The 22,600-nt window shown below is 40.6% G+C and overlaps 1 protein-coding gene across 2 annotated transcripts in view; it reads left to right on the forward strand.

Moving 5' to 3' along the window:
- Nucleotides 1-14,802, forward strand: part of LOC140194951 (myosin-IIIa) — a 176,153-nt gene extending 161,351 nt beyond the window's left edge. For both annotated transcript variants that reach the window (XM_072252403.1, XM_072252404.1), the window contains exons 27-30: nt 1,890-2,055; nt 6,930-7,283; nt 9,168-9,271; nt 14,446-14,802. In XM_072252403.1, the coding sequence (XP_072108504.1) occupies nt 1,890-2,055; nt 6,930-7,283; nt 9,168-9,271; nt 14,446 (625 nt within the window). In that variant the 3' untranslated portion in view covers nt 14,447-14,802. The remainder of the gene's footprint in view (nt 1-1,889; nt 2,056-6,929; nt 7,284-9,167; nt 9,272-14,445) is intronic.
- The last annotated feature ends 7,798 nt before the right edge of the window (nt 14,803-22,600 follow it).

Genomic DNA, 22,600 nt, shown 5'->3' on the forward strand with positions numbered 1-22,600 from the left:
TTTTGACAGCTTTATTATGAGTAATTCCAAGGGCTTGCCAATTATTTGTTAAATATTTCCAACTAACAGAAATGAGCAAGGTAAACGGTGTGACCTTCATTAAATATGTACTAACAGATTAATGAGATCTGTATCAGCCGAACCAAATGTTTACCACAAACAATGCTCATGTCACAAACAAGAGAAAATCTGCAGATGCCGGAAATCTAATCAGCACACTCAAAATGCTGGAGGAACTCAGCAGGCCAGGCAGCATCTATGGAAAAGAGTACAGTCGACACTTTGAGCTGAGGCCCTTCAGCAGGGCTTATAGATGCTGCCTGGCCTGGTGAGTTCCTCCAGCATCTTGTGTGTGTTGCTCAAGCTTCATGTGTCGGGTTTAAGAGTTTCTGATCAACTTCCAAATGTTTCTGATTGTAATGTTTTTAAAGTTCCGAGTATGTAGATGTTACTATTTATCTTGAGATTCATTTCCTTGCAGGTATTGCAGGGGAAAATAAATGCAGTAGAATTTCACAAAAAAAACTATGTGGACAAAGATTGACAATCAACCAATGTCCAAAAGAAAAGACAAACTGTACAAATAAAAATAACACTGAGAACAAGAGTTGTAAAGAAGCCTTGAAAGTGAGTCTGTAGATCGTAGAATCAGTTCAGGCTAATGGTCAATGAAGTTATCCACACAGTTTTGTGTGTATTAGCTTTGAAACAACTAATACCCCTTCTGTAGATACTTTGATGAATTAGAAATGAGCCATTGTGTCCACAACAAGCTTAGCCAACAAAACTTGTGTTTATCGCAGAATGTGATCAAGACACAGAAGCTGCACCAAGGATAAAGAATGTGATAAGGAGTTTAACAACCCATGGGGGAAATGGGGGTTTCGGCCCGAAACATCGATTGTGCTGTGTGTGTTGCGCGAGATTTCCAGCATCTGCAGAATTTCTTTTGTTAATGCGGTTAATTGGGCTAGATGTAAGAAACAAAAGAAGGATACGGTTGAAGAACAGCGTGAATGGGGTTGATTCTAATCAACAGAACAACACCTTGCTCGGTAGGGCTAGTCGTGGGCTGTAGGTGACACCAGACCGTCATCCAGAGACTATAAGCAATAGGGAAAGGCTAAGGGTAGCAACATGGAACATCCATACACTTTACCAGAAAGGAAAGCTGGACAACACATTAAATGAAATGAAAAGGTTGGAAGTTGATATCTTAGGCTTGTCAGAAATTAGATGGACCAACAGTGGCAAATTCACTAAGAATAGTTCTCTGATAATGTATTCTGGAAGTCAACAGCATATGTATGGAGTTGGAATTATTTTAAATAAACAAGTATCAAAATGTCTTATGGGATATTGGGCAATATCCGACCGGCTGCTTTTAGTTCAATTAAGGGGTAACCCTTTTATCATTAGCATAATCCAAGCCTATGCGCCAACAAATGATGCGGTTGAAGAAGATATCAGCAAAGAAGAAAATATATGGACACTGTGAAAGAACTAACAAATCTAAATGTGCGAGATATCATTGACGCTGCAAGGGATCATTCGATGTGGAGAGTCATGATCTCCCAAGTGTGTAACGCGCAAAGCACATGACGAAGAAGAGTGGGGTCAAAGAGATGGGTTTGCAGAATGTGAGGTCTAAAAATGAAGGTACTGCTGGTAATAATTAAATGAAGAGACGGGAGGGAGCCCTGGGGAAATGAGTTGCTTGCTTGCAATTAGTAAACGTGTCAAACTTTGTTACTACTTTAACCTCAGATTTATAATTCAGTAAATCGGGAAGAATTGGAAGTGTGTTTCTGTAACTGGATTGTTTGAGGCTCTGTGCCAGGAATCTGCTGCTTAATCACGCATTATTTTTGTTTCCCCAACCACTTCAGGGGTGTAGATCGATGCAGACACTATATGATTGAAATGCAGCCAAATGGGAAGTATGTGATACTGGGAGAAGATAGGGTTCACTCATCACTACCAGACTTGGTGGAGTATTATAAAACTGTTGGAATTCAACCATTTATGGAAGTCCTCACTGTACCTTGTGGACAGGTAAATAATTATAATCCCTTTGGGAGCTCCTTCATGTACTTCTTGTGCCATTTCATAATTTTATTGTGGTGCCAGAAAATAATATTAGGCCTTTTGTAGTTTATTGGATAGGGAAACATTTTGGAAAATTTGTTAGTAATTTCTGTTTTGATGTGAGTCTGATTCTTGCTTGCTCACACATTCACTCAAGGGGTATAAAAGTCACTGGTCAATGAAACACTTGTCAGCAAGAATAATCAGTGCATTGGGGTGTCCAGGAGATCTGTCTTGCACAGCATTAGAAAGCCCTAGCCCACCTCCAGGATTAATGCTGTTACAGAATAAAGCAATGTTGAAAGAAGGTGTGAGCAGAATTATCTGCAGCTTAATGTGAAAAAGACTAAGGAGCTGGTGGTAGACCTGAGGAGAGCTAAGGTACCGGTGACCCCTGTTTCCATCTAGGGGGTCAGTGTGGACATGGTGGAGGATTACAAATACCTGGGGATACGAATTGACAATAAACTGGACTGGTCAAAGAACACTGAGGCTGTCTACAACAAGGGTCAGAGCCGTCTCTATTTCCTGAGGAGACTGAGGTCCTTTAACATCTGCCGGACGATGCTGAGGATGTTCTACGAGTCTGTGGTGGCCAGTGCGATCATGTTTGCTGTTGTGTGCTGGGGCAGCAGGCTGAGGGTAGCAGACACCAACAGAATCAACAAACTCATTCATAAGGCCAGTGATGTTGTGGGGATGGAACTGGGTTCTCTCACGGTGGTGTCTGAAAAGAGGATGCTGTCTAAGTTGCATGCCATCTTGGTCAATGTCTCCCATCCACTACATAATGTACTGGTTGGGCACAGGAGTACATTCAGCCAGAGACTCATTCCACCGAGATGCAGCACAGAGCGTCATTCCTGCCTGTGGCCATCAAACTTTACAACTCCTCCCTTGGATGGTCAGACATCCTGAGCCAATAGGGTGGTCTTGGACTTATTTCATAATTTACTGGCATAATTTACATATTACTAGTTAACTATTTATGGTTCTATTACTATTTATTATTTATGGTGCAACTGTAATGAAAACCAATTTCCCCTGGGATTAATAAAGTATGACTATGACTATGAATGGTTTCACAAAATATATCAAAGTGTGTATTTCTCTGCTCACCCCTACAGAGTGGGGATCCTCACTGAACACACAGAAGGAGATACCACTTGTGAATGAACAGAGAGATGTAGCAAGCTTACGAAGTAATTGGAAAAGGGATTTGTTTAGTAGGTGGATCTGCACAGCAGGATGTGAGGGTATTTTCCACATCTCCCAGACTCTCCAGCTGGTATGGATTGTAGTTTGTAGAGGGTCATATGGATTGCATTGAAAGATTTAATTTGCAAATCCTTATGAAAATGAATTCACAATTCATTTTCTTTATAATAAATAGATGCCTCGTCCATCTGGCTTCATAAGAAATTGGTCAGGCTGTATTTGGAGTATTGTGAAAGTTTTGGACCCCTTATCCCAGCGTGTTGTGAGTGTTGCCTTGACCCCAGCATCTGCAGAGTATTTTGTGTTAAGGGATGTGCTGGTATTGGAGAGGGTCCAGAACAGGTTCATGAGATTGATTCTGGATTCTGAAGGGTTAACATATTTGGAGTGTTTAGCTTTGGGCCTGTACTTGCTAAGGTTTGGAAGAATGAGAGGGGATCTCATTGAGACATATCAAATATTGAAAGACCTAGATAGAGTAATGTTAAGAGGATGTTTCCAACTGTGGGGGAGTCTAGGACCAGAAGGCACAGCCTCAGATTAAAGAACGTCCCTTTAAATCAGAGATGAGGAGGAATTTCTTTAGCCAGAGGGTGGTGAATCCGTGGAATTAATTGCTGTAGGTGGCTGTGGAAGCGAAATCATTGGGTACACTTAAAGCAGAGGTTGATAGATTCTTGATTAGTAAGTGCGTCAAAGGTTATGGGAGAAGGCGGGAGAATGTTAAGAGAAATAATAAATCAACCATGATGAGCATATTCAATGGGCTGAATTGCCTAATTCTGCTCCTGTGTCTTATGGGTCTGAAGGCTAGGGAATGAGGTTGCAGTTGCTAAGCTGGTGTGTCCACCTTCTTGCTCCTGCTGCTCTCCAGGCTCCAGCGCATGCAGTCAGATCCTGACCCGCCTTGCTCTGCGTTCTCTAGAAGTGGTTGCTTCCCATTTCTGTGAATTCTTAATCCTCAGGAATATCACACAACCACATCATAGCTTTCAGAAAATTATCCACATGATTTCACTTGTGGTCTATTGTGCTGCTTTCAGACAGTTTAGAAACTGGTAATTTGATTTCCATAATGTCGGCTGCAGTTGTAACTTGCCAATCAATCCCATCTGTTAAGTTGGCCTGTTTATGAGGGGAAATCGTTGAAACATTTTAAAATTGTAAAATTGTGGCACTAGGCCAGCTATAGTGTATTGTGGTTGAAGAAGCCTCCGAGCTGGTTTTATTCGCTCCTTTCCAGCTCTGGATGTTTCACATTTCCGGACGCTCCGTTTCACAAGCCGGGCAAGAATGGGCACAGCTAAAATTCTCATACCTGAACCAGGCTTTTACAAACAGAACAAATATGAAACAAATTGAAAATAATTTCTAAGCAAAGTGTGATGCACTCTTGCAATTGTGCATCACGTATTCCATAATGTTGTTTCTCCTTTGCATTATCTGAGAATGAAACAGCACTGCAGCTGGTTAATTGGGCTCAAGTGTTTACTGACTTTTCCCAACTTTTCCATTTAGTTCCATTTCTTGGCTCAAATAAATATGTTTCCAACACTAACTGCATCCAGAATCCTTAAAAGAAATGTTCTTGTTTAAAGAGAAACAGAATCCTTTTTGTTGTATTTCTACTGATCATCTTACATCTGTATCCACTGATTACAGACACTTTCAGCTATTGAAAGAAAATACTAATTGACTAAACTATAATTTTAAGTACCTCTATGAATTATTTGATGGCCCTTCAATCTCAGCTATTTTTCTTTGTTGTGTATGGTGAGGGCATTTTGGAAAATCTATTTTGTTTTTCTTGCTATCGGTAACTACCCTTGAGTATGATGAGGAATCGCATTTTTGAACTAGTCTAGTAGAACTAGTTGAACTAGTCCTTCTTACCTCTGCTCTAAAGGGTCACCCCTCAATTTTGAGGCTGTGCCCTCTAGTTCTGGATACCCCGATCATAGGAAACATCCTCTCCACATCCACCCTATCTAGTCCTTTCAACATTTGGTAGGTTTGAATGAGATCTCCTTGTATTCTAAATTCCAGTGAGCACAGGTCCAAAGCTGCCAAACACTACTCATATGTTAACCCCTTCATTCCCGGAATTATCCTCATCAACCTCCTCTGGACTCTGCAATGACAACACATCCTTTCTGAGATACGGGGCCCAAAACTGTTGACCATACGTTAGGTGGGGCCTGACTAGTGTCTTACAGAGGCTCAGCATTATCTGCAGTACGTTTAGTAGCTACGACGTACCAGTTTTGGAGAGAGTGAAACTTTTGAGTGATGGATGGGGCTTTAAGTAAGCACATTGTCTTGGATATAGTCAGCTTTGTTGGAGCTGGAGTTATCCAAACAAATAGAGTTTGTTGGGGCAGCACAATAGAGTAGCTTTTGGCACAATGCTTTACAATGCCAGGTGTAAGACTGGGGTTCAATTCCTGCTGCTGCTTGTAAGGTTCGCTTGTTCTCCCTGTGACCACATGGGTCTCCTCGGGGTGCTCTGGTTTCCTCCCTCAGTCCAAAGACATACGGTTAGTGAGTTGTGGGTATGCTGTGTTGGTGACACTTGCAGGCTGCTCAGTACAATGCTCGCTGATTTGATTTGACGCAACGGATGCATTTCACTGTTACGTTTTGATGTACCCGTGACAAATAAAGTTAATCTTTAGTATTCACTCACACTCCTGAAGTTTGCCTCGTTTGCAGGTGGGAAGGCTTTGCGGTGTCACAAATTGAATCAATTACTGCATCCCAGTGATGACAAACTCTTTAAACCCTACTTCCCACAGTTAGGAACAACATTTAACTTTGTTGTATCTAAGGTTTAGCATTACCATCCATCTGGTGTTTGTACTTTATAATGCCTGTGATTGTATATTAATTATTTCCAATGTTCTATATAATAAACCAGTGAATGTATGGAGAAATAATATGTTATTGTTCATATTGGTTGAAGGAGGAAAGCCAGTCAGATGCTTGTGTGCTCAAAGTTGACTTTTAACTTGTGTCATAGGAGTCTGTGTGTGCATATGTAGTGGCAGAAGGTAGCATTTCCAACAAGGCTGCATTTGTACAGTAATGCGATGAAAAATCCAGTATCAGCACACACAACATGCTGGAGGAATTCAGCAGGTTAGGCAGCAGCTGTGGAGGAAATGAACGGTTGGTATTTCGGGCTGTGGCCCTTCATCGGGACTGGAAAAGGAAGAAACCAGAATGGAAGAGTGTGGGGAGAGGAAGGAGCAGGAGCTGGCAGTAGTAGGTGAATCTAGATGAGAGGGGGAAGGCAGGAGGGTGCGGAGGGTGAATGTGAAGAGCTGGGAGGTGATAGGGAAGGAAGGCAAAGGGCTGAAGAAAAATAAATCTGATCAGAGAGGACAGTAGACCATGGAATAAGGAAAAGGGGCAGGGAACCAGGAGCAAGATGAAGATGATGCGAAGGTCATGAAAGTGGGGCCAGGGAAAGAGGAGGGGTAACTTTTAAATGCTCAATCTTCTGACATGGAGGTTAAGACAATACGTTATGACGTTCAAAGCGTAGCAATGAATTGTTTTCTTGGGTAATCTTTTTCATGTTTTAATGGCTGTGCACTAATGCTGAAATTATTCTTTCTCAGAAATGTGACAGTGAAACAGATTATGAGGAACTCAGGCACTTCTCGATGAAAATGAAATCACAAGAAACTACAAATTCAGATACTGAGGCAACTGTCTGGACTCACAATCAAGCGCACCATGAGCTGTCCAGACTTTTCATGCCAGCTGAGCCACAGTTGTCAGTGCAGCCTCGAGTTCCACCAGTCATGAGAAAGATCTCAGGCAGAAAGCTGCAGAATGCCGCATTAGGAGAAACGCAAACACTTGATGCAGAGAACTGCTATGACGATGAGCATAAAGGAAACAAGCGTACATTCCCAAGACTTTACCCTTCTATACGCTTAGCAATGAAAGAGATTCAGCAACTTCATGAGGTATGTAGATGCATCAAGTCATAGAACAATACAACGTGGGTTCAGGCTCCTCGACTGAACCAGTCCATGCCAACTACATTGCGCACTCAGCTCGTCCCAATTTCCTGCATTCTGCCCATATTCTTCTAAGCCAGGGGTTCTCAACCTTTTTTATAACATAGACCCCTACTGTTAGCCAAGGAGTCTGCAGACCCCAGGTTGGGATCACTTGGGAGCCCAGCCCCTCGAAGTACCTATCCGTACTACTTAAAAGATGCTATTGCATCTGCCTCAACCACCTTCTCCAGCAGCTCGTTCCACATACTCACCACCCTATGCATGAAAAAGTTGCCCGTCGAGTCCCTTTTAAACCTTGCCCCACCTGCCCTTAATTAATGTTCTTTTATCAAAATTGGGTTTTAGTATTTCAATTCAGTAATAATGTTTTGTGAGTACTGTTCCCTCTAACCCATGCAGGTGCGCGGTGGCGCAGTTACTGAAATGCTCCCGCGCGCATAGACTTGTTGTCGTGCAGCTGGAATTTCCTTTTATATTATGTTAATTTAAAGTGCTGGGCAGTTTTTAGGCCCTGTAAAAAAAAATGATAAAAATACATTTTTAAAAAATACTGCTGTGAGCAATGGTTGGTCCACGCATTGTAAAAAAGGGGGAATGTTGTTAATGAGTAAAATGATCTTTATCGATTTTTTTTTAATGTTGTTACTGAGTAAAATGGTTTTTATCGTATAGGTAGTATCCAGTTGCCTGCCTAATTGCCTTCAATGAAATACTTGGTATTGGCCATATTTTTAATTACCTTTAGTGAATCTTAGAACTAAAAACTCAAATTATCACTTTTCATCCATTTTGACCTGTTTTGTATAACTTTTAAAAGATAATTGGTGACAAAGATGGGAAGAGATCTTCCAAAGCTGTTGATACTTTTGTTTAAATTATGTAAATGTACTGTAGATGACCAGAGATGACTAAAATTCAGAGCCATGTATTTTAATCAGAAATTTTCAAGTAAATAGAATTTGGAAAGATCTTGTAAGAGCCCTTTTAGTGCAAAATTATTACATATAGTTGAGATGTTTCCACTTGCACTTCAGTCCTTTCATATATCAGCATGGTAATCCTTGGACCAGCTGGTATTTACGTATTTATATTTGATTACTCATGTCACGGGTATAATTACAAACAGTACTTTGATATGGTGCACGCTCTTCTTTAGACCATCACAGTCTGCCAGAACTAAGGTGCATGTCAATTCTTGAAAATGCTCAAATGTGTGCAGATGTACTCTGGAATTTATCAGCCTGCAGCACAGAGTTCTTGTCAACTAAAGCCTGCTTACCACATGAATGTCTTAATTATCTGGAGAAAAGCAAGAAACACTTGAGTTTCAGTAACAGGTTAACCTGTGCTGTTGCTATTAGAAAGTATGATATTCTGGCATGGATTCTCAATTCTAATGCATGCAAGTTTCTTAGGCAGCCCAGTTTTGTGGATGGCATATAAATTTTTGAAAACATTTTAATGAGAATAATTTAATAAATGGCTATTAATGTAATGAGTAATATTTATGATGTTCAGTATATCCATAACATAGCTCACAGCAACTTTGACTTATTATGTGGTTCTCTATTTTCAAATATTTTACAAGAAACTCAGCTCTTCATGTGTATTCAATATTGAAAACTGCCCATTAAGCAATGTATCTTGCAGAGTGTTAAGTTTCTCATCATTTCTACTAACAAGAAGTGATGAAAACTTAATGTTGAACTTAACTCCATTTTTAATTAGCTGAAGTCCTTCAAAGTAATCAAACGACTTCCTTAAGTAATGTGAAGCTTATTTGCAAAATATTTAACTAATGTTTGGCCATTATTTGCTTTTAAACAGAAGTATGGGTGTGAAGTGCAAACTAATAACAGAGAGGAGGTGCCAAAACTCCCTCCAAAGCAGTTCAAAGAGCGACATCTGAATACTACATTGCAAGATAAATGGTTTGTAAACTAAAAGTTGGAGACATGTCCCATTGAATATACACAAACACGAGGAAATCTGCAGATGCTGGAAATTCAAGCAACACACACAAAAGATGCTGATGAATGCAGCAGGCCAGGCAGCATCTCTAGGAAGAGGTACAGCCAACGTTTTGGGCCAAGACCCTTCGTCAGGACTAACTGAAAGAAGAGATAGTAAGAGATTTGGAAGTGGGAGGGGGAGGGATCTGCCTGGCCTGCTGCGTCCATCAGCATTTTTTGTGTGTGTTGTCCCATTGAATATAGCTTTCTTGCTGGGAGTGAAACCAGATCTATTGTTAAAGAGTAAAGGAGACAAGAAGGGTGACAATGGAGGTGGTGAAATTTGAGGAGATTTGCAGTGTTAATTTTTTCAACCATTTACATGAATGAGAAATGATTGTTCAAAGAAATTTGAATTCGACATGGGAGCATCGTTCAGCTCTTGCAGTGCTAAAGGAAGAGTATGTGCTTAGTAAAGTGGATATAAAGACTGGTGATTGCAGTAATAATTTAGGAGATTGCCATGAAATCAAACATCTTGGCTTTATGTATTGCAGATGCACAAACATGTAAAAAGGCAATCTTTTTAATTTTCTTTCTGTTAAAGCCCCATGAAGAATCACAGTTCAAAGTAAATTTCTAATCAAGGTATGTATATGTCATCATAACTACCCTGATTCATATTCTTGAAGGCATTCACAGTAGAACAAAGAAATACAATCGAATCAATGAAAAACTACATGGGAGGACGGACAAACAACCAATGTGCAAAAGAAGGCAAACTGTGTGCAAACACAAAATAAATACAGGTGTCCCCTGCTTTACGAATGTTCACTTTACGCCACTTCACTTTTACGTAAGACCTATATTAGTACCTGTTTTCGCTAACCGACAGAGGATTTTCGCTTGTACGAGAAAAGATGCCTACTTTAAACTTGTGTTTACCCCGAAAAAAGACTACCATGACTGTGAAGCCTTGCACGGACAAGTGTGTGCACATGTGTGTACGTGCCGATTTTTTTTCTACAAATCCGTTTTGGCTAAATCTTACTGATTCTGTTAAGTGAAACTACACTGTACATACATTATTTCTACTTTATATAGGCTGTGTATTTATCATATCATTCCTGCTTTTACTATATGTTAGGGTTATTTTAGGTTTTATGTGCTGTTTGGTATGATTTGGTAGGTTATTTTTTTGGATCTGGGAACGCTGAAAAATTTTTCCCATATAAATTAATGTTAATTGTTTCTTCACTTTACGCCATTTCGGCTTACAAACGGTTTCATAGGAATGCTCTACATTCAGATAGTGGGGGAAACCTATAGATAGATAATAGAGAGAGTGTGTGATGTTTGATCTGTTAGGGAATGAGACAGGGCAGGTGGCGAAGGTTTGTGTGGGGGAACACTGCATCTAGTGACCACAATGCAATTATTTTCAAAGTAAATATACAAAAAGATAGGTCTGGTCCACAGGTTGAGATTCAAAATTGGAGAAAGGCCAATTTTGATCAGAAAGGAGCTGGCAAGTGTGGATTGGGATGGGCTGTTTTCTGGCAAAAGTGTACTTGATAAGTGGGAGGCCTTCAAAAGTAAAATTTTGTGGGTACAAAGCTTGTATGTGCCAGTCAGAATAAAAGGTAACAAGTGTGGGGAACCTTGGTCTTCAAGAGATATTGAGGCCCTGGCTAAGAAAAAAGACATGCTTAGCGGGTATAGGCAAGTAGGAACAAATGAGGAACATCATGAGTATTAGACATGCAAGAGAATACTCAAAGAAACCAGAAGGTCTAAAAGGAGGCATGAGGTTGCCCTAGCAGACAAGGTGAAGGAAAATCCTAAGGGATTCTACAGATATATGGTAAGAGCAAAAGATAAAATTGGCCCTCTGGAAGATCAGAATGGAAGCAAAAGAGATGGGAGAGATCTTAAATAGATTTTTTGTATCCGTATTTACTCAGGAGATGGACACAAAGCCTAAAGAGGTGAGACAAAGCAGCATCAATGTCATGGACCCTGTACAGATTAAACAGGAGGAGGTTTTTGCTCTCTTGAGGCAAATTAGGGTGGATAAATCCCCAGGGTCTGACAAAGTGTTCCCTAGGACCTGTGGGAGGCAAGTGCAGAAATTGCAGGGGCCATAACATATATTAAAGTCATCCTTAGCAACAGGTGAAGTACCAGAGGACTGGAGAATGGCCAATGTTGTTCTGCTGTTTAAGAAATGTTCTAAAAATAAACTAGGAAATTATTGGATGGTGAGCTTCATATCAGTATTGCGAAAATGATTGGAACGTATTATAAGAGACAGAATGTACGTGTATTTGGATAGACATGGACTGAGCACGTGAAAGGGGCCCTGGGGAAAGTCAGACACAGCAAAGCATTGGGACCGAATGGTGTGAACCCCAAGGTCCTGAAGAAATGTGTTGAACTGCCATGTGGAGTTCTCCAGTGCATTTTCAATCCGAGTCTCAGTCTGGAAAGGGTCCCAGCTGTGTAAAAAACATTATGTTTAGGCCCAGTACCCAAGAAGGGCCAACTGAAAGTCTTGAATGACCACCGTCCAGTGGCCTTGACCTCATACACCATGAAGACCCAAATGAGGCTGGTCGTGGCTCACCTCCGACCCCCTGGTCCAATCAGCCAGTTTGACTCCATTAGATTCAATGATGTTGTCACCTACCTGCTGAACAGAGCCTACTCCCATTTGCTTAAGCAGGGCAGCACTGTGAGGATCGTGGTTTTTTTGATTTCTTGAGTGCCTTCAATACCATACAGCACTCATTGCTGGGGGAAAAGCTCTGTTCAATGCAGGCTGGCACTTCCATTGTATCCTAGATAATGGATTACCTGCCTGGCAAACCACAGTTTGTGCGACTTCAGAGCTGTGTGTCAGACTTGGCTATTGGCAGCACTGGGGCCCCACAGGGGACTGCATTGGCCCCCTTCCTGTTTACCCTGTTTACCTCGCATTTTAGGTACAACACTGAGTCATGTCATCTACAGACATTCTCTGATGACTCAGCAGTAGTTGGGTGTATAAAGGGAGGATGGGAAGATGAATACAGGGACCTGGTGGTTGATTTGTCAAATGGTGCAAGGTGAATCATCTGCAGCTCAACATCAGTCAGACAAAGGAGATGGTGATAGACTTTAGGAAGACTAAGCCTGCACTGCTCCCCGTTACTATTGATGATGAGGACATGGATGTGGTGAGGACCTACAAATACCTGGGGGTGCACCTGGATAATAGACTTGAGTGGGGCACCAACACAGAGGCTGTATACAAGAAGGGCCAGAGTCACCTCTACTTCCTGAGGAGACTGAGGTCCTTTGGAGTATGCAAGCCTCTCCTTCACATGTTCTACCAGTCTTTTCTTGCCAGCATATTCTTCTATGCAGTGGTGTGCTGGGGCAATGGCATCAACATTGATGCCAAACAGCTCAATAAACTGATTAGAAAGGCTGGCTTTGTTACGGGAGTCAAGATGGACACACTGGAGGCTGTGGTAGAACTGAATACCCTATGGAAAATCCTGGCAATTCTGGACAATGTTTCTCACCCTCTGCATGCCACCTTGGCTGAACAGAGGAGCACTTTTAGTAACAGACGAAGACAACTGCGCTGCTCCAAAGAGCGCTATATGAGGTCATTCTTACCCTCGGCCATTAAGCTCTATAATGAGTCAACCTATAGCCAGGGAAGTGATGACCCCGCCCCCCCCCGCCTCCTGTTAGACTGTTTGAAGTAACTTATTTTTTATTTTTTACTTCTCTTCCAATATTTGTATATCTGTACACTTGTAATGCAACTTGTGCCACTGTAATTTCCTTTGGGATCAATAAAGCATCTATCTGTCTATCAAGGATAGTCAGTATGGCTTTGTGCGTGGTAGCCCGTCTCTAAGGGAGCAGCTCCCCACAACTCTGAACTGATTCTACAACTGCTGCTTTGCAACTCAGTCTCAGTATTATATTCTAGTTGCACATTATGTCTTCTTTCACACATCGGTTGTTTGTCAGTCTTTGTTTATGTATAGTTTTTCATAAATTCTATTGCATTTATTTATTTTCCTGTAAATGCCTGCAAGAAAATGAATCTCAGGGTGGTATATAGTAACATATAAGTGCGTTGATAATAAATTTTACTTCGAACTTTGGACTTTAAAGTGCTGGTTTCACAGTTGCTCCAAACGCAGCAACCCCTCCCTACTGCACGGACAAATCAACTGTAGAACTTTGTACTAAAGCGTCACTCAAACTGCAGCTAACAGGCCGATGTGGTGAGACAGTGAACCATGACCAATCACTTGTGCATATTGATATTCCTACAAGTGATAAAAGATTCTTGTCAATTTATTATACATTATGGAATTTCAAACACATTTCCGAAAACATCAAATCCTTACAACCCCGAAAAAGTGGCAGCTGCTTAACTTCAGTTCTGCTGAAATGTAATGCTTTGTATGAGGGTTTGCCTTCTTTATGGCCCTAGGTATATTCATTGACTAGTTGTCTGTCATATCCAGCAATGACAGCAAAACCTGTGTGTGGGGAGCTTTTTAAGTGGAAAAGCCATTGCACTGTGGCAGTTCCCCTCTTTCAACCGCAGAAAATTGGGTCTAGTGGTACAAGTTGTGATGGATGACCATGACGTCTACTGTCAAGCCCTGCGCTCTCAACGAAGTGTTGCAGTACGTCTCGCTGTTGATCCCATCCTCCCAGTCTGTTGGAGCTGTCTTAGCATGCTAGGACAGGCATGGCCCTACCTCTCTGGGGTAGGCCCACCGGCTACCCTCACCTGGTTTAGCCCACCTGTCAAAGTGGTGTACTAGGGTGTGATCTCTGCCACATGCATATGGCTACTTGGAGCCACAGATGAGAGCTGAAGTGTCTGGTGGAGACCAAAAGTGAGTGAAGTTCCCCAGAATGGATATGACAGCCCCTTCACCAGAGGAGCTAACCCTGCTTGGAATCTCCACACACAATGTCAGCTTCATGTATGTGGAAATGTATCAATTATTTAGCTTCCAGAGAAAATATTGCTGAGAAAAGTAGTCATGAATCTTACTTGGATAATATTAGAAGCTGTTAGTGAAGTCGCACACGTTATCAAGCTGGTAACAATTTACACATCTGCCTTTCAGATTGAAGTTTGGAAGAATCTGTCCATGAAGAGATGAAAAGAAGAGACATGTTTGAATGTTTACTGCAGCAAATTTTCTATTGTTTATGGAAACACAATACCAAGTTTATCCGGACCTCGAAGTGTTGGATATGTAATGTCAATTTTAATGAGGATTTTGCACAGATTTATTTTTGAATAGTATTTTTTTTTTGGTTAAAGGTTTTGTCAATAATCTGCCAAAAGCTGCTTGTTATAATGAACTGTTTATATTTTTCACTCAATACATGTATTGTACATATTTTTCTGGGCACGATTGATCTATTATTAACCTGTATGCTAGGGAACAATTTGTACTGTTAATAAAACATCAGAATCTTTGTTATTGAAAGCTGTCTGTTTGAGTATGTCGATTTTCCTCCCCAGTTATCTGAATTATACAGGAAGACAGTGTTTAATAGCAACAGCAAAGCTGGTTTATCTGGATATCCTCACAGAAACCTCCATTTACAACACTTGGTGAGCCTCAGTTGGGTGGAGTCTCTTTCACGCAGTTAGTATAACGCTATTACAGTGCCAACTGTAAAATCAGTTTTCGATTCCCACCACTGTATACAAGGAACTTGTATGATTTCCCCATGGTCCTGTAGGTTTCCTCCTGTGTTCAAGGACATATGGGTTAGGATTAGTGAGTTGTGGGTATACTATGTTGGTGCCAGAAGTTTGCCAACACTTGTGGGGTGCTCAGAACAAGCCTCACTAATTTGATTTGATGCAAACATCACATTTCATTTCATGTACAAAGTTCAAAGTACATTTATTGTCAAAGTACATTTATTGTCAAAGTACGTATACCATATACAACCATGAGATTCATCTTCTTGCAGGCAGCCATAAAACAAGAAATACAATAGAATCCACAAAGACTGTCAAACAGCCACTGTGAAAAAAATAACAAATCATGCAAACAATATAAAAATAAACAAACAATTCACAGAACATGAACTACAGAGTCCTAAAAGTGAGTCCATGGCCACAGAGTATATGTGACAAATAAAGCTAATGTATCTTTCTACTGCACCTGTAAGACTGAAGCATCGCCATGTGCCCTTCACTCCCATAAGTCCTTGCTGACCTTGAACCATTCATTGCAAACTCCACACAGACAGAAGCCTTCAAATTCTAAATTTGTGTATATTTACAAAATACAATTAAGTTGGTCAGTAAAACTATTGAAAATCTTTTCTTTGTACTTTTGTCAGCTAAATAAAGGTTCACGTGAATTAACTTATGACAGATTTTTGTTTTTATTGCATTTTGGAAAATATCCCAACTTTTCTGGAAATGGGGTTTGTATATATATATATATATATTGCTTATTGTAAACTATAGTAATTTAATGTACTGCTCCTGAAAACAAAACATTTCATGGCATATGTCAGTGATAATACAATAAACCTGATTCTGTGAAAAGCACTGATCCCTGTAACACTTCTCTAGTCGCAGCCTGAAAAACTGAGAGCAATCTTATTATTCCTGCTCTTTCTTTCTGTTTTGTAACCAATTCTCAGTTTCTACAAGGCTTCCAGTCAAACATTTAAGCTGGAATTGTCATTACAATTTGACTTTGTCTAAAGTTAGTGAGCCAGCTGCACGATTTGTATACAAATGAAACTCACTAAATATGTTTCTCTTTAAAAATCTTTCATGCTCTTTGATGTTTCTACCACTGGTTTCTTGGACGACAATGACGGGAAATTACTCCTTCAGGCGTGGAAGCATTGTGGAAATGTTGCACTGGTAGACTCATCATGTGTCTTATATGTACCATCTATAAATCTCAACAACTGATGAAAACGTTTCTATGCTAATATGCGCCATGTGATGCAGTAATGTGGCTTTTCATGGTGAAAGAATAATTCATATGAGTTCTGAGAGGAAAATAGAAATGACATCCGATCAACTAGCTTTAACCAGCATCCAATTCCACTGCAGGTTTAATTTGTGGTTGAGTAGACACATGCCCAAGTACTTTCTGTATGACAGAAGGGTTGGCAATAATTTATTGGAAAATTTCAGGAAATGGCTGTGAGGAAAAACATGTTGTTAAAAGAGGAAACTGGAAATACAGAACTTCACCCTTCACCAGGATGCCATCTGGTGTCCTGAAAGGGGATGTCTGACATGTTAAGGTGAAGCACCTCAACACAGGAATTGCGTTTTTAAAAAAACTACAGATGCTACAAATGTGAATTTATGTTTTTCTTGTGAATGTTACTTATTTGATGCTATGTGCCATGATGCTGCTGCAAGTTTTTCATTGTATTTATTGATGTGTACTTATGACAATAAACTTGGCTGTGACTTTGGCATAAAAAGAAAAGCTTTGGAAATGCTCAGCTGATCAGCTCACAGCTGTGGGAAGATAAACAGAGTTAACATATCAGGTAGAAGCCCTTTAATTAGAATTGGGAAGGAGATAAAAGAAGATCATTAAGGTGCAGGGAGGGTGGGGAAGAGGGTTGCCCCAAAGGAGCAAAACCAGGATTGGAGATGCATCTGATTATAGGTGTAACAGGTTCAGTGTTTATGGAGTATTACTGCAGTTGGGAACCTGGGGCAATGTCATCCTTCTGCAGTTACTTGCTCTGCTTATCATGAGCAGTTTCTGTCTCTTACAATACTTGATTATGTAATCATCAGCTTCTCCTGAAACCAAACTTTAGGGATTAAGGAAGACTGTGACGGAATAATGGGTCTAAGTTGATCTCCAAATCTGATATCTGAGTTGACTATTTGCACTGATGGAAACCGGAGTTGTCATGGTTTGGGGAAACATCCCACTATTAACCTGCAAAACTATCCCTTCTTCCATACACTGTATCATTATTTAACTTGTATCACTGTCAAAGAGATTCTGCAGATGCTGGAAGTCTGGGAAAACATCCATAAAATGCTGGAGGAACTCAACAGAACTTCATTTCTTCAGCTGCAAAAATCAATCATTTTTTAAAATACATTTATAAATTTAATCCAGTTGTTTTATTACACTGACTTGGTTGCTGAGGTGTTAGCTGTTTTAAGAATGTATGTGTTGACACAAATCTTAGTCTGTGGAACTCCAAATTTGGTCTCTTCCACTTCAACGCCTGACTGTGGGTTTGCACTGTTGTACCACAAGATAGAGTATGGCCAAATCTTCACTTCAGATGTCACTGATCATACACAATGCTGCTGCTGACGATTCTAACGTAATTCACACTGGTGTTGCTCAATTTTGCTTTTCTCTTGACTAAACTAAACCTTTTATAAATAGTGTGGTTGGCTTGTATTTTTCTCTGCACCACATCCCCTTTTGCTGAGAGATTTATTTTGTTACAAAAACCTCTCACTCCATGTCAGCAAGATCAAGGAGCTGACTTCAAGAGAAGGAAACTAGAGGTCCATGAGCCAGTCCCCATCGGGAGATCAGTAACTTTAAATTCCTCGGTGTTATCATTTCAGAAGACCTGTCCTGAGCCCAACACATAAGTGCAATTATGAAAAAAGCACAGCAGTGCCTCTACTTCCTTAGAAGTTTGTGAAGATTCGGCATGAAATCTAAAACTTTGACAAACTTCTGTACTGTCGATGAGTAGTGGAGAGTATATTGAGTGGCTGTATCACAGCCTGGTATGGAAACACCAATGCCCTTGAATGGAAACTGCTACAAAAAGTAACGGATACAGCATAGTCCATCACAAGTGAAGCCCTCCCCACCACTGAGCGCGACCGCAAGAAAGCAGCATCCATCACCAGGAACCCCCACCATCCAGGTCATGCTCTCTTCTCGCTGCTGCCATCAGAAAGAAGGTATAGGAGCCTCATATACCTTCATATACCATCAGGTTCAGGAACTGTTATTACACTCAAAGATCAGACTCGAACCCGTGGGCAACTTCACTCAACTTCATGCACCCCATCACTGAACTGTTTCCACAACCTATAACTCACTTTCAAGGACTCTTCATCTCATGTTCTTGATAGTTATTGCTTTATTTCTTTCTTTTTGTATTTGCACAGTTTGTTGTCTTTTGCACACTGGTTGAAGACTCAAGTTGGTGTGGTCTTTGATTCTGTTATGATTATTATTCTATGGATTTATTGAATATGCCCACAAGAAAATGTATCTCAGGATTGTATAGGGTGACATACATGCACTTTGATAATAAATTTATTTTGAACTTTGTACTTGCAGTTTGTTGTCTTGAGCACATTGGTTGTTTGTCCATCCTGTTGGATGTGGTCTTTCATGGACTCTGTTATGTTTCTTGGATTTACTGAGTATGCCTGCAAGAAAATGAATCTCAGGGTTATATATGGTGACATACCTGTACTTTGATAATAAATTTACTTTGAACTTTGAATTCTGTTGAGCCTCCTCAGAGAAAAAAAATACATTTTTAAAATTGAGCTATTTGGGATTTAGACTAGACCTGTGGTTGGACTATCTTCCTCACTTTTGTTCCTGCCTGAGTGTGCTGGCTCCTTCCCGGGATAAGTTGCAACTTGCATTATTTGGCAGCAAAGACCACAGTAGATTATGTAATCACACTCTCATAACAGGCAGGGTAGTAGGTGATCAAAACACAAACCTTTTAAAGAAAAAAGAAATAGCAACAGGAACAGACAGGTATGAGAAGGCAGGTATCTGCAGCTGAGGTAGAATCTTGAGAGCCTGTAATTGACTATGTGGTTACTTCATTCATTCATAGCCTTCTTAATACATACGTCTTAGAAAAGGGGGCAGTTTTGAAATTAAAAAAACCCTTAATTCACTTGTCATGTTGCAGCTGTACAAAACTTCGATCAGATCACACTTAGAAACTGTACAATTCTAGTCGCTATGCCTAGAAAAAGATGTGATAGCAGTGGAGAGAATGCAGAAGAGATGCACCAGGATGTTGCCTGGAATCCAAGGGTTGCAAGTTCTAAAGGCAGATTGGATAGGCTGATGGGTGATCTATTATGATTTATAACATATAAAGTGTCAAGTCGGATATCTTTTTCTTCTTTGAACATGTGCAGCTTCCCCACTTGAAAGAGATTGAATGCGTCTACCCGAAGGTTTTTTAACTGGATTCCACTCAATGACCAAACAACTTTTCCTTTTTCCTCCTTTTATTTTTCGCAAGTGCGGCAGTTTGATAGTTCCATCAACCATTAGCCATTAGTCATTAGACATTAGGTGAAAAAACTGGCTGTCTCTCCGGACTTTGTAGACGGATTCTGACATGCACACTGTCCGCTCCCTAATAGACCGTTATGTTTTCAAACTGGGAGACCCTTCCTGAAGGTTCCCGAGCCCTTCTTAAACCTCGTGCCATTTCCCAGAAGCGCCTGCGCGCGATGATCCCCGTGACGTGAAGCTAGCGCTAACCCAAAACACAGTGACAGCAGTGCTCTCTTCCATGAAACAGTCTCTCAAGTTATTTAAAGTTCAGCATCTTACCGCAGATTCCAGCGCTGCTCCTGGACTGCCGCTGTGATGCTGCCGGGTCCTCCCGATGTTCCGGGCAGAAGCCGCACTCAGGCAGTAGGTTCCATCCGGTCTATCAGTGGATTCTTGCTATGAATTTTACATTTTATTTTCTTTTGCCTCTAGGTCCCAATACTTTCCAGAAACTCTAGTTTGACTTGACATAAAGGATAGGACAAATAGTCTGAATCTTTTCCTGAGGAGCGTTTGATGACTCTGGGCCTGTACTTGCTGGAGTTTAGAAGAATGAGGGGGATTTCATTAAAGCTTATTGAATATTGAAAGACCTAGATAGAGTGGATATGGAGAGAATAAGACCATAAGGCCCAAGACATAGGACCAGAATTAGCCCATTCGGCCCATCAAGTCTGCTCCGTCATTCCATCATGGCTGATCCAGAATCTCATTTATAAGATGTTTCCATTAGTGGGGGAGTCTAGACCAGGAGGGATTTCATCAGCCAGAGAGTGGTGAATCTATAGAATTCATACTTTTCATACTTTATACTTCATTGTCGCCAAACAATTGATACTAGAATGTACAATCAACACAGCGATATTTGATACTGTGCTTCCCGCTCCCTGAATTCCAAAATTCATTGCATTACTAGAGACTATAAGTTTGCCAGCAAGATAGTCGGTAATGGGAGTCAAAAACCCCATTTTCCTAAGCACACCTGTATCCCTGATCAGCAGCCATGTTTCCTTCGAGGACTCTGACGAGAAGTACGGCCACAATCGGCATTGTTTCCATTAGTTTTAAGCAGCAATAGATTGTTCAATCACATTATAACATCTCTATTAACTGTACAGACCTTGGAAGCAGTTGTGATTCTCAGCTGTATCAAGCTGAAATGGGAATATTTAATCGTATCCATCGAGCTGCGCTGCGACAATATTGCCTCAAAGCACTATATGCAGGAGAATGGGGTTGAGAGGCTAAAAACTTGGCCATGATAGAGTGACAGAGCAGACTCGATGGCCTGAATGGCCTTATTCTGCTCCTAGTTCTTATGGTCTTATAGACATTGGAAAAGGGAACAGGTTTAAGGTGAGAAGGGAGGAATTTAAAGGAAATTTGAAGGGTAGCTTTTTCCACATGGAGGATGTTGAATTTCTGGAATAAGCTGCCAGAGAGGAGGTGGAGGTAGGTACAATACCAAAATTTAGCAGGTGTTTGGACTGGTAATTGAAGAGCACTACAGAGAAAAAATTAAGGGCCTGGCCCTCTCTCCCACAAAGAGACTTCCAACCACACTTGATCAAATCAGAACCAATTGAGAAATACTTATAGTCATTTTTTGAAAGGAAAAGAATAATGTTGACTGTCCAATACATTAAAGTGTATTAGATGTAGTGAAGTTTGGGAATAGAGGTCTGCCTTGTTGTTGTTAGATTAAAACCCTACAATCCATCTATTTTGGCTTCTATCTTCTTGCTAGTCTTGTGATACAATAAAGGAGCTGTTGCCTAATGATAACAATAGGTCTCTATCAATTAATCAATTGAAGTTGGCTCTTGTTAAAGAAACTTAATACCCTCTCTCAACATCTTGAATTTATATTAAAACCTTAAAAAACTGATACATCAGGAGCTGAATTAAGCTCTGAATGCAGAATTGAATGTATGCAATTTTCTACATGGTTTTACTAAGAATATATAACTGAGAGTAGAATTTATGAACACATCAGCAAAATTCACAAATAGAAATAAAACTTAGTTATTTCATTGTATTTGACTAAACTTAATACATGTTCTAAAAGTTAGTTTGGAAACCTCTTGATGGTGCATGAGATGGAGAAATCAAATTTTAGTGAAAGGTACATCAGAGACTATAATAATACAACTAAAGAGGATCGTCTTTTTGAAACCAAAATCTCTCCAATGAACATATTTCCTTTCAGATCATGTTTGCGGAAAATCTTGTTCAATCGGACAATATGTACTGAATCATGTTTGCAAGCTTCCAACGTGCTGCATTGGTGGTCATTCGAGCAGGACTTCTCAATGTGATTACTGGATTCAGGTGTCTCTCACTAGTATTCAAACTGAGAAGGTGATGAAGAAAACTCCAACTCTGTAACATTCACTTTAAATGCTCTGCCCCACACATCAAAGTTGCTGGTGAATGCAGCAGGTCAGGCAGCATCTCTAGGAAGAGGTACAGTCGATGTTTCGGGCCGAGACCCTTCGTCAGGACTAACTGAAGGAAGAGCTAGTTCAAATTTCTTACTATCTCTTCTTTCAGTTAGTCCTGACGAAGGGTCTCGGCCCAAAACGTCGACTGTACCTCTTCCTATAGATGCTGCCTGGCCTGCTGCGTTCACCAGCAACTTTTTAATACATATCCATAATTGTGACACACACAAAACATACTAATGAATGCAGCAGGCCAGGCAGCATCTCTAGGGAGAGGTACAGTCAACATTTCGGGCCGAGACCCTTCGTCAGGACTAACTGAAAGAAGAGCTAGTTCAAATCTCTTACTAGCTCTTCTTTCAGTTAGTTCTGACAAAGGGTCTCGGCCCAAAACGTTGACTGTACCTCTTCCTAGAGATGCTGCCTGGCCTGCTGCGTTCACCAGCAACTTTGATGTGTGTGGTTTGAATTTCCAGCATCTGCAGATTTCCTTGTGTTTGCGACTTTAAATGCTCTTTCTG

The sequence above is a fragment of the Mobula birostris genome, chromosome 3 (assembly GCF_030028105.1).
Source record: "Mobula birostris isolate sMobBir1 chromosome 3, sMobBir1.hap1, whole genome shotgun sequence".
Classification (NCBI taxonomy): Eukaryota; Metazoa; Chordata; class Chondrichthyes; order Myliobatiformes; family Myliobatidae; genus Mobula; species Mobula birostris.